General features: G+C 39.9%; 1 protein-coding gene across 2 annotated transcripts in view; it reads right to left on the bottom strand.

Annotated features, from left to right (window-relative positions):
• The window catches only part of LOC138763389 (BMP/retinoic acid-inducible neural-specific protein 3-like), a 185,329-nt gene that overhangs the window by 40,496 nt on the left and 126,519 nt on the right, over positions 1-18,314 (bottom strand). For both annotated transcript variants that reach the window (XM_069937477.1, XM_069937476.1), the window contains exon 5: positions 11,791-11,896. In XM_069937477.1, the coding sequence (XP_069793578.1) occupies positions 11,791-11,896 (106 nt within the window). The remainder of the gene's footprint in view (positions 1-11,790; positions 11,897-18,314) is intronic.

The raw sequence follows: 18,314 nt of genomic DNA, 5'->3' as shown, positions 1-18,314 counted from the left end.
GTACTGTTTTTATTTTGCATTTCTAATAAGCGGTAATTCTGCTGACCCGCAGGAACAAAAGAATCTCAGGGTTGTATGTGATGTCATGTATGTACTCTGACAATAAATCTGAAAATGTAAATAATTGAGAGTTAAGAGAAGACCCCTAGACTATTAGCCCAGCTACATACTTCCAGCCATGAATCAACCCATTTATTCCAACTTTTTGCCTTTTCTGTGATAAAATAACAAACATGATGCCAATAAAGGATAACACAGAGAAATTCCAATCACTGAGGGGGTTGGGTAACAATATCACTGATCATCTCTACCTAGAAGTTATGCCTGTCCACAAAGTTTCCATACCTCGTCCAATTGCTCTTGTTGGCTTAATTGAAAAACTGGTGCCCAATATCAGCACCAATTGGGAATTGGGCAGGTAGCACTAGATGCAGGGCATGCACACAATTTGAGACTGTGGGTGAGGTTCATACAAGTAATACAGTTCTCCATTTTCAGGTAACCTACAGCCTTTCTCTTCATTTCTCTCTCCTTCTGATGCATCCATGCTTTCTCACGCAAACCCTTCTTTCCAGATCAATTTCACACCCCACTTCTGCTCTCTGTTGTCCAGTTTCTTTCCCCTCCCCACCAAATTCCATTCGTTGTCACCCACACCCTCAACCTATTGGATTCCAAATCCCTCTTTTGTGATGGTTCTTTTTCCTCCTTATCTGGTTCCACTCATCACTTCCATTTTCATTCTCTATGGGCATTATTTAACTCCACCTATCACCTCCCAGCATCTGTCATTACTTCCATCCATCCTTCCTCCACTTGGCTGCATCTGCTCATCAATCTTATCTCATTTGGATCCATCTATCTCTTGCCAACCTTGGCCTCCTCACTTGTGCCCTTACCTCTTATAGAGACTATCTCCCCTTGACACTCTCATCTCTGATGCAGGGTCACAATCCAAAGCATTAACTGTCCTTTGGCCTCTGGTGGACACATTGAGTTCCTCCAGCAGCTCAAGCAGGACAGAAATTTCACCAGTCACTGACACAAGGTGACTGAACTAAGCATGATATCACAGATGGGAGACTCATTGACAGGGGGACAGTGAAGAAACTCCATCAGTCACAGTGACACTTGGATAATAAAGAAAAGGCCCTGCCAAAAACAGTACAATTGATATAAATAATACAAGAAAACTCTATCAATCACAATGTCACTGTGCAGGGATTTTTTTTTTAACCAATCACATACTCACTGATAAGAGTAATACTGAGAAACACTACATGGCAGACTGATGGAAAGAGTGCATCGGAACTTGCCCAAAGCCAACAAAACCAATTAGAAAAATACAGGGAATGAGAACAAACACCAAGCCAGGAATAATCACACTCCATCAATCAAATTTACATCATAAACATGATAAATATTTAAAAAAAAACATTATTACAGGGAGACAAACATTCAAAAAATGGCAGCTATTCAAAATCTGAAATAATAGCAGAGAATGTTGGAAAAGCAAGGCAGTACAGACAGCATCCATGGTGAGAGGACACTTGAAATCATCTTTCTGCAGATGCTCACTGGCCTGCTGCTAACCTCCAGCACTTTTTTTTTGTATCCAATACAAGAAAGATTTGATGATCACAGCGCCATTGATTGGAAAGTTCCGGGGAACCGCACCTTGCTTCTCCTGTGGTTGACTCTGACCCCTGATGCCAACACGTAACCACAGTATCATTTGAATAATTCAAGAAAACATTCAGCAGCACTGAAGTAGGGAATAAACGATGGAACTTTCCCCACAGTCATGCTGAATGGATTAGTACAGGGTCACAAACACAATCACAATATCATCATTAAGAATAATACAAGAAGATGCCTTCAATCACAATATTATTATAGGTTTGATGCAATAAACTCCAACAAGCATATGCCACTATTTAGGTTCTAGCAGTCACAATGAAACATTTTGAAATAATTTTTTTTTAAATTAAAAAAAAAAATTTCACACTATGAACCATATTAACAAAAATACACACAAACATGTCCCTCTTGAATATACACAGGGTCCTTTTCTCCCCTTTTTCACCCCTCCCTCACCTCCTTCCTTCCCACCCCGCTCCAAACCCACTAAACGTTCAACATATACAATACATTAAACCCATTAAACAATGTCATCACACAATGAAAATAAATAAGAAAATTGTATCATCTACTTTTACACACTGGGTCAGTTCATTTCGTCTTCTTCTCATTCTGTCATTTTAGGGGTGGAAGTCCGCGGTAGCCCTCTCTGTTGTGTTCCACGTACGGTTCCCAAATTTGTTCGAATAATGTGACTTTATTTTTTAAATTATATGTTATTTTTTTCCAATGGAATACATTTATTCATTTCTATGTACCATTGCTGTCCTCTCAGGCTCTCTTCTGATTTCCAGGTTGACATTATACATTTTTTTGCTACAGCTAAGGCTATCATAATAAATCTTTTTTGTGCTTCATCCAGTTTGAGGCCTAATTCTTTACTTCTTATATTACTTAGAAGAAAGATCTCTGGATTTTTTGGTATGTTGGTTTTTGTGATTTTATTTAATACCTGATTTAGATCTTCCCAAAACTTTTCCACTTTCTCATATGCCCAAATTGCATGAACTGTTGTTCCCGTTTCCTTCTTACAGCAAAAACATCTATCTGATACTGTTGGGTCCCATTTATTTAACTTTTTGGGCGTGATATATAGCCTGTGTAACCAATTATATTGTATCATGTGTAACCTCATGTTTATTGTATTTCTCATAGTTCCGGAGCATAGCTTTTCCCATTTTTCATTTTTTATCTTTATGTTTAGATCTTGTTCCCATTTTTGTTTGGGTTTACAGCTTATTTCATCATTCTCTTTCTCTTGCAGCTTGATGTACATGTTTGTTATAAATCGTTTTATTATCATTGTGTCTGTAATCACATATTCAAAGCTGCTTCCTTCTGGTAACCTCAGCCTGCTTCCCAATTTGTCCTTTAAGTAGGTTTTCAGTTGGTGGTATGCAAACATTGTATCGTGAGTTATTCCATATTTGTACTTAATTTGTTCAAAAGATAATAAATTATTTCCCAAAAAACTATTTTCTATTCTTTTGATCCCTTTTCTCTCCCATTCTCTAAAGGAAAGTTTATCTATTGTGAAAGGGATTAGTTGATTTTGCATCAATAATAATTTTGGTAGTTGGTAATTTGCTTTTTTTCTTTCTACGTGAATCTTCTTCCAAATGTTGAGCAGATGGTGCAGTACTGGTTAACTTCTATATTGCACCAGTTTTTCATTCCACTTACAAAGTATATGTTCTGGTACCTTCTCCCCTATTTTATCTTGCTCTAACCTCGTCCAATCTGGTTTTTCCCTTGTTTGATAAAAATCTGATAGATATCTTAATTGTGCTGCTCTATAATAATTCTTAAAGTTTGGTAGCTGTAAGCCCCCTTGTTTGTACAATTCTGTTAATTTATCTAGCGCTATCCTCACTTTCCCCCCTTTCCATAAGAATTTCCTTGTTATTTTCTTTAGCTCATTGAAGAATTTCTTTGTTAAGGGAATTGGTAACGATTGAAATAGGTATTGTATCCTTGGGAAGATATTCATTTTAATGCAATTTACCCTTCCTATCAATGTTAGTGGTAAATCTTTCCAATGTTCTAAGTCATCTTGTAATTTCTTCATTAATGGCTGATAATTTAATTTGTATAGATGGCCTAGATTATTATCTAGTCTAATACCTAGGTATCAGATTGGTTGTGTTTGCCATTTAAATGGTGGGTCTTTCTTAAACTTTGTGAAATCCGCATTATTCATTGGCATCACTTCACTTTTATTTGCATTGATATTATACCCCAAAATTTCTCCATATCCCTTCAATTTCTTATGTAATTCTTTTATTGATAATTCTGGTTCTGTTAAGTATACTCTGATGTCATCTGCAAATAGACTGATTTTATGTTCCTTCTCTTTTATTTTTATCCCTTTTATTTTATTTTCTGTTCTTATCAGTTCTGCCAAGAGTTCTATAGCTAAAGCGAATAGTGAGGGAGATAGTGGACATGCCTAGTTGACCTACTTAATTTAAATTGGTTCGATTATATATCCATTTACTGTCACCTTCGCCAATGGTCCCTTATATAATGCTTTAATCCAATTAATATGTTTCTCTGTTGAACCTCTGTAGTACTTTGAATAAATAATTCCATTCTACCCTGTCATAGGCTTTCTCTGTGTCTAAAGCATCCGCCACTGTTGGCATCTTATTTCATAGAAACATAGAAATATAGAAGATAAGAGCAGGAGTAGGTCATTCGACCCTTCGAGCCTGCTCCGCCATTCAACGAGATCATGGCTGATCTTAAAGTTTAGTACACCGTCCCTGCCTTCTCTCCGTAACCTTTAATGCCCTTATACTGAAGAAATATATCTAATTCCCTCTTAAATATATTTAATGAACCTCCCTCTACTGCCCTCTGTGGCAATGAATTCCACAGATTCACCACCCTCTGGGTAAAGAAATTCCTCCTCATCTCGGTCCTAAATGGTTTGCCTATTATCCTCAAACCATAGCCCCGGGTTTTGGATTTTCCCATCATTGGAAACATCCCATCTGCCATTCAAATAGTAATCTGCCCTCCGGTTTGTATTACCAAAGTGGATAACCTCATATTTATCCACATTGTAGTGCATTTGCTATGTATCTGCCCAGTCCCTCAATTTATCCAAATCACACTGGAGCTTCCTGACCCCCTCTTCCGTGCACACAACCCCTCCTAGCTTAGTGTCATCTGCAAATTTGGAGATATTTCATCCAATCCCCTCATCCAGATCATTAATGTAAATTGTGAACAGCTGGGTTCCCAGTGGCACCTCACTGGTCACCGCCTGCCACTCAGAAAATGAGCCATTTATCCCAACTCTCTTGTCTTCTACCTGCCAGCCAGTTCTCAATCCACATCAATACTTTGCCCCCAATCCCATGAGCCTTGATTTTGTAAGCCAGTCATTTATGCGGGACCTTATCGAAGGCCTTTTGGAAGTCCAGGTACACCACATCCACTGGCTCTCCCCCATCTATTTTACCTGTCACCTTGTACTGCATGGATTAAGCTAATGAACTTACACGAATTGTCCGTTCGTTTTTTCCTTAATAAATCCAGTTTGATCTAGTTTTACTATTTTTGGTATATAGTCGGCCAATCTGTTTGCTAATCGTTTTACTATTATCTTATAATCTGAGTTAAGTAGAAATATTGGTCTATACGATGCTGGTGTTAGTGGATCATTTCCCATCTTTGGTATTACTGTAATTATTGCTGTTTTACATGAATCTGGCATGTTTTATGTTTCTTCAATCTGGTTCATTACTTCCAGGAGAGGAGGAATTAATAAGTCTTGAAATGTTTTATAGAATTCTATTGGGAGTCCGTCCTCTCCAGGCGTTTTATTGTTTGGTAGCTTTTTTAATATATCCTGTATTTCCTCCATTTCAAATGGTTTTATCAATTTGTTTTGCTCCTCTTCTTGCAATTTCGGTAGTTCAATTTTAGCTAGAAACTCATCTATTTTGTCTTCTTTCCCTTCGTTCTCAGTTCAGTATAATTGCTCGTAGAATTCCTTGAAGTTTTCATTGATCTCTGTTGGGTTATATGTAATTTGTTTGTCCTTTTTCCTTGATGCCAATACCGTTGTTTTAGCTTGTTCTGTTTTAAGCTCCCAAGCTAGTATTTTGTGCGTTTTTTCTCCTAGCTCATAATACTTCTGCTTTATCTTCATTATTTTCTTCTCCACCTTATACATTTGTAGTGTTTTGTATTTCTTTTTGTCCACCAATTCTCTTCTTTTTGTTGTATCTTCCCTTGTTGCTAGTTCTTTTTCTGTACTTACTATTTCCCTTTCCAGCTGATCTATTTCTCGATTGTAGTCGTTCTTCATCTTAGTTACATAACTTATTATCTGCCCTCTGATGAAGGCTTTCATTGCATCCCATAATATAAATTTATCTTTCACTGATTCCGTATTTATTTCAAAGTACATTTTAATTTGGCGCTCAATAAATTCTCAAAAATCCTGTCTTTTAAGTAGCATGGAGTTTAATGTTCAACTATACGTTCTTGGTGGGATGTCCTCCAGCTATATTGCTAATAACAGGGGTGAGTGATCTGATAACAATCTAGCTTTATATTCTGTTTTCCTAACTCTCCCATGGATATGGGCTGACAACAGGAACAGGTCAATCCTTGAGTATGTTTTATGTCTACTTGAATAATATGAGTATTCCTTCTCCTTTGGGTGTTGTCTCCTCCATATATACAAAAGTTGCATTTCTTGCATTGATTTAACCATAAATTTGGCTACTTTGTTCTTTCTGCTAGTCTTTTGTCCAGTTTTATCCAAATTAAGGTTAAAGTCCCCTCCTATTAATATATTCCCCTGCGTACCTACAATCTTCAAAAAAAAATATTGCATAAACTTTTGATCTTCTTCATAAGGTGCATATATATTGACCAAATTCCAGAGCTCTGAATATATCTGACATTTTAATATTATGTATCACCCTGCTGGATCTATTATTTCCTCTTCTATTTTGATTGGTACATTTTTATTGATTAATATGGCTACACCTCTGGGTTTTGAGTTATATGATGCTGCCGTTATGTGCCCTACCCAGTCTCCCCTTAATTTCTTGTGTTCCACTTCAGTTAGATGCTTTTCCTGCACGAATGCTATATCTATTTGTTTTCAGTAAATTTAATAGCCTCTTCCTTTTGATTTGGTTATGTTTTCCATTAATATTTATGGTCATATAGTTTAACATGGCCATTTCATACTCTGTTTACACCTAATTTCCACTTCCTCACCACCACTTTTCCCCTTTACCCCATTTCCATTTCTCAGTTTTCTTTTTATGAAGGCACTGTATGACAACACTTGTAAAACATAAAATATTTCAACCATTCCCACATCTAAAATTCCCTTAACCCCACCCCCTCTCTGAGTCGTTCCTTGTCCCTTGCCGGGCAACCACAACTCCCCTCTCCATTCGGACTGCAAACCCGTTCGCAAGTGTCAACTGATTTCTCAGTGACTGTTATTCTCTCCCAGCCAAACCCCTCCAGAAAAGACTTTTATCTTCACATTACAACAAAGTTCCCCCTCTTTTCTTCCCTCTCTTTTTCTTTTTTATTTATTTATCATTAATTTTTTAACCCCTCCTCTTTTTCCCCCTCCTTCTCTCTTACTTCCCTTTTCTTCCCTCCTTTAGTTCTTACTTATACATATTTTTTACTTTATATGTAGTTTGTCATCATTCTTTGTTCTTGTTACATCTCTTCATCTCTCTTTCTGTCTTGCAGGCATTCTGCAAATTCTCGTGCTTTTTCTGGATCCGAGAACAGTCTGTTTTGCTGCCCTGAGATAACTATTTTAAGTACTGCTGGATCCTTTAACATAAATTTATAGCCTTTCTTCCATAGGAATGATTTTGCTACGTTAAACTCCTTCCTCTTCTTCAGGAGCTCAAAACTTATGTCTGGGTAGAAAATTTTTTTTGACCTTTGTATTCCAGTTGTTTTTTGACTTCTCTTATTTTATTCATTGCCTTCTCCAATATATTTTGTCTTGTCGTGTATCTCAGGAATTTTACTAAAATGGATCTTGGTTTTTGTTGTGACTGTGGTTTTGGGGCTAATGTTCTGTGTGCCCTTTCTATTTCCATTCCTTCCTGCATTTCTGGCATTCCCAGGACTTTTGGGATCCATTCTTTTATAAATTCTTTCATATCTTTGCCTTCTTCATCTTCCTTAAGGCCCACTATCTTTATATTGTTTCACCTACTATAGTTTTCCATTACATCCATCTTCTGAGCTAACAACTCCTGTGTATCTTTAACTTTTTTTGTCACTTTCTTCCAATTTTGTTTTTAAGTTGTTCATTTCCATTTCTATCGCCATTACACATTCTTCCACATTTTCTAATCTTTTCCCTACATTTGTTATAACTAGCTCTATTCTTCTCACTTTTTCTTCTGTACTTTTCATTTTTCTTTTCATTTCACTAAATTCTAGAGTCAGCCATTCTTTTAATGCTTTCATTTGTTCTTGAATTTTTTTAAAATCTATGTACTGTCCATTCATTTTACCTCCTATTCCTCTGTGCAGAGCTTGGTCTTCTTCTTCTTCTTCTGTGTCTGCTCTTGGGTTTGTGTCTTCTATTTCTCTTCCTTGTATCTGTGTCTCTTCTGACTTTCTTGTTGAGCTGCTTGTCTCAGTTTGTTGGGTATTATTTTTTCCCATGGTGTCTTGATGTTGGTCCTCTTCTTCTGGGCTGGTTATCTGTTGTGTCTCTAGTTTCCTTTTTTCTTTCTCACCCCTCCCGTTCCTGTTAAACTTTTTGAAATAATTGAAGCAAGCTTCACTAATCCCAGCCCTGAGGATGGGACTAACAAGAAATGAACTGCACTAATTGGAACAATACCGTAATAAACACCGAATCACAATTGCAACTGTTAAAATATTTTATCACAACACAAATAATTAAAGTTCCAATGTGTGATGCAACCACTGTCTTGTTTGTATTGTATGAGCTGGGCCACCCCCTGAACCTGTGACTCCTCCCTCCCAGAAATCCCTATAAAGGCTGTTACACCCAAACTCTTCCTTTAGTACCTGCCTTGGAACCAGGCCAGCAACATGTGAGATGTGATGATGTCTGCAGGATTAAAGCCTATTAATCACAACTCTCTGTCAAATATGGTTGATCGATAGTGCTACACAATGATAAGAATATTAGAAAGAAAATCAAATCACAGCAACCCTAATACAATTAGTGCAAGGAGATTCAATCATTTGCAGTGAAAGTGTCTGGAAAATCTAGGGAAATTCGCCCAGTTACAATGACACTGTCAACAATGATACAATAAAACCCACCAAAATAGGAATCATACGAAGGAACTTAACCAGCCAACGTGACACTGATTTAAATAATTCAGAAAGCTCTCTTAATCACACATCAGTTGATAAAATAATTATAACAAATCTCCATTAAGCAAAGAAACATTTATAGGAAGTTCCACCAATCACAAGTAAAACAAAGGAAGTCCACCATTAACACAGTCACATTTGGAAGCTTCACAATCACAAAGAAAAAGAGGAATTACACAGGAAAACTCCACAAAACAGTGATTGTAATTGAAACTAATAGTCATGGAATCAGAGTTGTACAGCAATGAAATATGCCTTTCATCCCAGTGCATCTCTGCTGACCATTAAACCACACTTGCCTGCATTAACTACATAAACAATGAATAGTAACTGCCACGAGTATGGATCCATCAATGGAAAAATGTCTAAGGAAACAATATCTAAAAAAGTGCAGTTGACAGGAATGAAGTAAAGTTCACCAATTAACTGGTTCTCCCAGAGAGCAGTGAATATGTGGAATTCTCTGCCCAAAGAGGCAGTAGAGGCTGCCTCATTGAATTAATTTAAAATACAGATGGATAGAGTCTTGAAGAAGATGGGAATCAAGGATTAAAGGGAAAATGCAGATAAGTGGAGCTGAGTCCATGGCCAGATCAGCCATGATCTTATTAAATAGCTCTGTGGGACAAATGACCAAGTCCTGCTTTTATTTTTACCCTCTTATGTTCTTGATTTTTCAGGAGTAATGCATCTCATTGCCAATAATATCAATAGAACAAAGGAACTCCATTAACCACAATGGCCCTGATATGAGCAATATATGGAAAAAATACTAATACCAGCAACAATGCCAATATCAGGAAAAGAAGACAAGGAGATTCCACCAATCAGTGCCCAATGATAGGAGGATGCACATGGAAATCCCACTATTCACAGTATTATAATCACAATGCCGGTTATAGGAATCGTATAAGAAAATCCTGCCAATTCACGGTGCCAAATATAGGTGCGGTACAAGGAAATGTTAGCATCACTATTCTATCAACATGATTAACACAGACATTTCACCGATCACAGCAATGCTATATTTAAAAAAAAATACTCTATTGATCAAAAAGACAGCCAAAACCAGAAAACTTGCTCTTCATATGATAGTGTTGGACATTCCAACTCCACCAATTGCACCGACACTCATCAGAACACCACAGGGAAACTTACATAAACATGAGACTTAGAGGTAAGATGCGTGAAAATATTTTTGCACATCGCTTTGTTTTATTGGCATAATCAGAGTTTTTACTTAATATTCCTTTCCTAATACACCACTGTCACTTCATGAAAGATCCCTGAATTTTATGCAGTTTACATTCTGCATATATGAAGATTCTAACATCTTTGTGTTAGTTTAAAAGAATGTGAATGTCCCATCCACATGCCTGTTATATGCTCCTCCGCATGAATTAACCACATCTGGGAAAAACTTGCAATTAAGCTTGTTACTGATCTGCAGAGAGTCTCAAAATTTTCAACTGATTCTAATTTGGCTGCCAGGATGAAAAAGAAAGGTCTGCTTTAAAAGTTTCAACTGTTTCATATTTAAATTTACTGAGAAACCAATGAACACATCGTCATGCAAAGTGATGGATGCTGTCTGACCTGTTGAGTTCCTCCAGCAATTTTTTTTTTGCCACACATCTTTAGGGCCAAGTTACTCACTGGAATCAGTTTGGTAGTGCGATCAGCTGTTTCAAACCATCAAGAAGGCAGTGTTCCTTGGTACCTTGAGGAAGGACTCAGCCCCAAAAAGTCAGTAATGTACCTTTACCTCCAATGGATGCTGCAAGACCTATTGAGTTCCTCCAGCATTTCTGTATTTTTACTCTCCTTCTTCTGGCTCTCCATCCCATAAGATGATGATGGTTCCTTTCAGTCACCCTCCTACTCAGAAAGGAACAGCGTGTGCATGAATGGATTTTAAGTGAGTAGGGAGTTGCACAGGTCCAGACCCACCCTCTTGACATCCCCTCCAGGATCCAGTGGCATGGTGAGGTCCAAGATGGCTGGGGAAAGTTCTGTTGCAGTGAATGGCCAGACCAAGTTTTGAAGCAAGGGATGCCCTTTCCATGCTTCATGGCGCATGTATGCTAAATAGCCATTGAGCCTATAAAAGGGTTCGACTGACCTTTCACAGGTCTTGTTTTTCATCCTGCAGGGTGTTTAGCTGCCCTCTTCACCAGGCAAGCCTGGTGAGGGAGCTGGTTTCGTCACTGACCACCCAACCATGAGACAGATAGTACTGGGTTAAATGATAGTAGTAGCTTTCAGATGATTACAGACTTTCATGTTTCACAGCTTGTGTTGGTTGAAGGGGATGCTCCAAAACAAAAAGAAGTCAGTATTTAAGATGAATAATATTATGAGAGAGAGGGAGAAAAAAACCCAAAATTTAGGTGCAACTCAGGACACTACTTGGCCTAGAAATGGCAATTCCACCCAAAAACAAACTCAATGCCAGTGGGGTTCAGGAATAAATCAAACGGCATGAAATTCCTGTAATTGTGATTCTCTGACACACAGCAGATCTGGACTGCTGTAAACCTGCAGTTTTCGAATTTTAATATATCATCTGTGTTCCTGAATTATTCATGGTTTTTCATGGGGATTCCATCAGTAGCTGCTGATGTTATAGGAATAACATTAAGCCATACAACAGCCAGATTTAAGCATGAATAATTGAACAAGGCTCCAGCCAATGCAACTAGTCACAGGGGAATAAGGAACAGTTCACACCAACAGCTGCAGGGATAAAAGGAAAAATTGAGCAGCCGCACCTGTACTGACCTTGTAAGTGAATTTTGTTTTCAGGACTTTGTACCAGAACTGAGCTAACAGAGTCCAGATTGTCGTAGTTACTGCATCCGAGCGGTCCTGTTCTGGTTTCCGTTACCTGGTGAACCAGAGAAAAGGGACAGGTTGTCAATAAATGCCTTGGAACACTTTGTACCCATGCTCTTGCCAAAAGGTTTCCCATGGACAATCATTCAATTCCTTGACAAAATTGTCATTATTGTTTCCAACTTGTGTGCATGAATGTCCAATTCTTTGAGGGGCCATGCCATATTTTATTATTTTAACTTTATCTATATTTTAAATCCATAACCTACCTTTTAGTTTTTGCTATTGGTTTTAATTGGGGTTTAGTTCTTTCATGTTGTCTATTCTGCATATTATGAGATAGGAAGAGAGGGGAAATACTACCTTTGGCTTTTTTGTGCAAACATTATCAGCTTCCTGTTCAGAGATTATGTTGTTGTAGTAGATCAGTACCATGGACTGCAGATCTCTCCCTCTTTGTTTCAAACCTCTCCATGGCTTTAGTTGGGTCCTTTCCTCCATCTTCCAGCCCTTTGTGTCTTCTTTCTCCTCATTTCTGGCTAAATGAGTATTCCTGAATTTAACCATTCTACTTTCCTTTAGTTGCTAGAATTGAAAACTCTGAAATGTCTTGAGTTCATTCCTTCATTCCTCCTTACCGTTCCCCCTCAAAACTTAAGAAAGAGAAAAATAAGAGGAGGAATTGACCCTTTGACCCCTCAAGCTTGCACTGACATTATCAGAATTGATGATCAATCTCAACACCTTTTTCCTGACTTTGTCCCCATCCTTTGAATCCTTAAATATCCAGACATGTATGAACAACAGTTCTATTTGCAGTGAAAGACTAAAGCCTCCTCAGAGCTCTGGGATAGAGAATTCCAAAACCTCACTCATAATGAGAAGCTGACAGGCTTGGGCTTTTCTTCCTAAAACATAGGATGCTTAGGGGTGACCTTATGAAGATATATTAAAAGCATATGGCTACAGACATGGTAAATAGTGTCTTTTTTTCCTAGGGCAGGGAGTCTAAAACTCATAGAAGGCATAGATTTAGGTGAGACCATTAAGATTTGAATATGATTAAAGGATACCTTTTACACTGACAGTAATTGGTACAAACTTACAGAGGAAGTAGTAGAGGTGGGTACAATTGGGCAGGCATAGTATAGAGGGATTTGAATCAAATCTATGCAAATGAGGATAACTTAGGTTGACAACATGGTTGGTGTAACAGAGTTAAAAATGGGTTTTAATAATTTATATTCTTAATTCTGTACTGTGAATTATATCTCAATAAGTTACTTGTATTTACTGTCATTGTGGTAGCGCATATCCTTGTGAGTGAACCAGCCCCGTTTGTACCGCCTTGCTGGCGGGGCAGCTGCAGAAGATGGCGCCGGCAGGGCTTGCTCATTGCCTTGTAGTTTAGGCCACAGCTAGCGCCCTGGGCTACACGGGGTGGAATTCCCATTGGCCTTAAAGAGACGCACACAAAATTCAAATAAACAGTTCTACTGGAAACCCCACCGAGTCCAATGGTGTTTTTTGTGTTGTAGCAGCCGCTTCATTGGTGATATCTGGTCTCAAAACATGGATTCGTCGGTGATCAGCACTGTCTCTGTGAAACTCCCTCCCTTTTGGACCCATCGGCCCCGCACATGGTTCGGGCAGGCGGAGGCACAATTTCGACTCTGGCAGATCACCTCTGACTCCACCATGTTCTAAAACGTGATGAGTATCTTCGAAGAAGAAACGGCAGCCAGAGTGGATGACCAGATCCACGATCCTCCCGAGGAGGGCAAGTACATCACCCTCAAAATCCTCCTCCTCAGCACCTTCGGAATCTCCTGTCGGCAGTGCATGGCCAGGCTGATGCACCTTCAATGGCCTGGGGGACAGAGCCATGTCCGCCTTGATGGATGAGATGCTCACTCTGGCAAAAGGTCGCAAACTCTGCCTGATGTTTGAGCAAGCCTTCCTCGAACAAATGCTGGAGGACATCCAGCTCCTGCTAGCAGATGAGGACTTCTCAGACTCCAGGCATTTCACAGCCTGTACTGATGTGTTGTGGCGGATGAAGAAAAAGAACGAGGCCACCATGAACCAGGTCACCCGCCCTATGCCCAGCCAACCACAGCCCACCCCCAGACAGAAGTCAGAGGAGCACAACTTGACCTAGTGCTTCTATCACCAATGCTGGGGAGCACAAGCCCACAACTGCCAACAACCCTGCTCGTACCAGAGAAACGACCGGGCCAGCTGCCGCTGATGGCTGTGACAGCTGGCCACACCAACAGCCTCTTACATGTGGTAGACAAGACCAATGAACAGCATTTCCTGGTGGACACTGGAGAAGAGTTGATCATGCTGCCCCGACTGCCCTTGAGACCCGCACGAGAGCACGTGGCCCGGGGTGCGAGCTGTGGCCTAAGCCACAAGGCAATGAGCAAGCTCTGCTGGTGCCATCTTCTGCAGCTGTCTCACCAGTGTGGCGGTACAAATGGGGCTGGTTCACTCATAGAGATGTGCGTCGCCACACAACCACACCTCGCCCCCATAACCGGCTGCCCAAGCTGACTTTCTCTCTATCTCCTCCCACTTTTCCCTCTGCCTTCTTTCCCCTAGCTCTGCATTCAGAAAGCAAAATAGCCCACTCTCCCATGCAACAATTGTTATGTTTCCTCTCTCCTGTCCTTTTATCCATATCCTATAGACACCTTTTGCCTGTTGGTCTGTACTCCTCTTCCTTCCCTTTCTTTCAAGTAAGACACCTGTCTGCTTTTTACCCGTACCTTGAAGAAGTGCTGAGGCCTGAAATGTCCGTTATACAATGCCCTCCATAATGTTTGCATCAAAGACATATTTTTTCCTTTATTTGTTCCTGTGCTCCACAATTTTATATTTGTAATTAAATAATTCATGTGATTAAAGTGCTCATTCCAGATTTTATAAAATTGTATTTTTGTGCATTGTTGGTTTGACCATATAGAAATTACAGCATGTTATACATAGGCCCCTCATTTCAGGGCACCATAATATTTGGGATATAGCAATCATATTTACATTAAAGTCATCATGTTTAGTGGTTTGTTGCATATCCCTTGCATGCAATGACTGCTTGAAGTCTGTGATTCATAGACATCGCCAAGTACTTCTCTAGTGATGCTCTGCCAGGCCCCTACTGCAGCAATCTTCAGCTCCTGCATGTTTCGGGGGCTTGTCACTTTAAGTTTTCTCTCTGGTACATGGAAGCCATGCTCAATTGGATTTAGTTCGGGTGACTAACTTGGCCATTCAAGAATTTTCCAGTTTTTGGCTTTGAAAAACTCCTTTGTCCTTGAGCAGTATATGAAACACTGTCCAATGACTTTGGAGGTATTTGCTTAAACTTGAGCAGAAGAGATGTTTCTATGCCCCTTAGAATTCATTTTTCTACTGTCACATCATCAATGAAGATGAGCGTGCTAGTACGTGTGGCATCCATACATGCCAGGCAGTAAGAGCCCCACTACCGTGGTATGCTTTGGATCTTGGGCAGTTCTTTTACATCTCCACACTTTGCTCTTGCCATCTCTGGTACAGGTTAATCTTGGTCTCATCTATCCACGTCCTTTTTCGAGAATTCTCCAGGCTCTTTAAATACGTCTTAGTCAACCTATAATCTGGCTGTACTGTTTCCGTAGCTAACTAATGGTTTGCATCTTGCAGTGTAGCCTCTGTTTTTCTGTGGACAGTAGTGATGAACACATTCACACCTTCCTCCTGAAGAGTGTTTCTGATCTTTTGGACAGGTGTTTGGGAATTTGTCTTCATTGCAATGAGAATTCTTCTGTCATCAGTAGCAGAAGTCTCCCTTGGCCGACCAGTCCCTCTGCGATTTCTGAGCTCACCAGTACACTCTTTCTTTTTAATGATATTCCAAACTGTTGATTTTGGTCATTCTAAGGTTTGGGTGATTGTCTCTTGCTATTTAATTCTTGTTTTTCAGCCTCATAATGGCTTATTTCATGTTCATTGGCACATCTTTGGTCATCATGGCAACTACAGGCTCCAAAGGTGCTCAAAAGTTTAAAAGCAAGCCTAGCTCTCTTATTACCTGCACCAATAAAGCAATTAAACAGACCTGAGTAATTACAAACACTTGTGAAGCTAAAAGTCCCAAACATTATGGTGCCCTGAAATAGGGGAACTATGTATTTGTGGTGGTGTGAGCAGTGGAAGAAACACAGCCACCACGTTGAGGGTCGTTAATGACTGTTTCTATCCAAATTTAGCACGCCCCTATAAGGGCGGCATGAGCTCAGTCACCTGGTGCATTGTGACATCATAATCGCTGCCCAGGGTGCGCAGGCTGGAAGGGATGCTGGAGTCAGAGAGAAACCTAAGCGGGGCTGGTTCGCTATAAGGATGTGCGCTGCCACATATTTCAAAGATGCTGTAATTTCTACATGGTCAAACCAAATGTATACAAATAATTTTGAATGTGCACTTTAATCATGGAATTTTTTTATTACAAATTCAAAATTGGAGCACAGAGGCAAATAAAGGGAAAAAATGTCTTTGTCCAAAGCATTAAGGAGGGCACTGTAGCCAACTACTACAAAGAAACAGACACACTCGCAGTGTGGGGGGTTAAGCTCACTCCTTTATTAGGGCTGGAAAGGCTACTTTTATACTGTTCATGTTCCCGTCATTTTTGCTGATTGACTGAGTCAGCCATATGAATTGTAATTTCAGGAGTATCACTGAAAGAGGAGGAATGAGGGACTTGGGAGAGCCATGAGTGTTGGGAATCGGCTGGAAGTGAGTGTAGTTTAAAAGAGAGCAGAGGGCACGTTAAGCAGAACGGTGATTGGTTGGAAGAGTAATAAAAATAAGAGGCAGTGACAAATAAAAAGAGGGAATACTCAAGCGGAGTGGCCAGTGGAGTGTGGCCCAGTGTAAGGAGTGGAACTTTGAGGCTTTGATTCACAAAGTTTCCATGAGTACATGCATGAGGTAAGGCCAGATAAGATACAGCGCAACTCCGATTATCCAAAATCCTCCGTTATCCAAAATAATTTTTGATTCAGAAGTGACGTCTGTTTAGCTCAGAAAAGTTTTTTTTGGATAATTGAGGATTTCAGAAAAATCAAAATTCCTCATTTATCCAAAAATTTTTCAAGCTGGGACGATGTCATTTTGCCTATGAAAATTTTCAGATAAATGAGGATATCAAAAAAATCAGAAAGCCTCAGTTATCCATTTTATTTTCCCAGAGCCGAACGGACATCACCAGTTGAAAGAATTTGAAATTTTGGAGAAACCTCTGGTTTTTGGTGTCGGATTTATCTTATTTTGTTCAGTTTTTTTTTTGTGAGAATTAAACATTATGTCATGCTTTAAAAGCCTTCCCTTGGTGTTTGTTATTGTTTCAACACTGTTACAAGTGATTTGCTGTTGCTACGGGGCTGTTTGTTTAAAAAAAAAGACCAGTTATCTGAAAATATCTTTTATCCGAAATAAGCCTTATTTTGGATAATCGGAGTTGTACCGTATTTGTACTTAAACTAGGAAGGGTTCACGGAGACAGCAGCTAGGGCAGTGGAATGCTCTGATTGCAGAATGTGGGAAGTCTGGAACAACACAATTGTCCCTGATGACTACACCTGCAAGAGGTGCATCCAGCTGCACCTCCTGGGAGACTGAGTTAGGGAGCCAGAGCTGGATGAACTCCGGATCATTCATGAGGCAGAGGCAGTGATAGAAAGGAGTTTCAGGGAGGGGGACAGCCACAAAAGTCAGGAGGAAGATAACTGGGTGACTGTTAGGAGAGAAAAGGGAATAAGTAGACAGTGCAGAACTCTCCTGTGGATGTTCCCCTCAACAATAAGTATACTATTTAGACACTTTTTCATGGGACAATCTACCAGGGACAAGTTGTGATGGTCATGTCCCTGGGACAGAGGCTGGCCCCTCGGCTCAGAAGGGAAAGGAGGAGAAGAACTGTGGTGATTAGGGACTCATTGGTTAGACAAGTTGATAGGAGATTCTGTGAGTGTAATCGAGGCTCCTGGATGGTATGTTGCCTCACTGGGCCATGGATGTCTCTGATAGAGATCACATCATTCTGGAGGGAGAGGGTGAGCAGCCAGGTGTTGTGGTCCATGTGGGGCCAATGACATAGATAGGCATAGGGATGAAGTTCTGAAGAGGGAATATAGGGCGTTAGGTAAGAAGTTAAAAAGCAGTAATCTCAGAATCGCTGATGAGCTACGCACCAGGGAGGGTAGGAATAGGAGGTTGTGGCAGATGAATCCATGGTTGAAAAGTTGGTGAAGGGGGCAGGGATTCAGATTCATGGATCATTGGAATCTCTTCAGGGAAAGGTCTGACCTGTACAAAAAGGACGAGCTGTACCTGAACTGGAAAGGGACCAATATCCAAGTGGGCAGATTTACTAGAGCTGTTGGGGAGGGTTTAAATTAGTTTGGCAGGGTGGTGGGAAC

Source organism: Narcine bancroftii, chromosome 5 (genome assembly GCF_036971445.1).
Source record: "Narcine bancroftii isolate sNarBan1 chromosome 5, sNarBan1.hap1, whole genome shotgun sequence".
In the NCBI taxonomy this organism is placed as follows: Eukaryota; Metazoa; Chordata; class Chondrichthyes; order Torpediniformes; family Narcinidae; genus Narcine; species Narcine bancroftii.
This window is presented reverse-complemented; position numbering and strand designations above follow the sequence as displayed.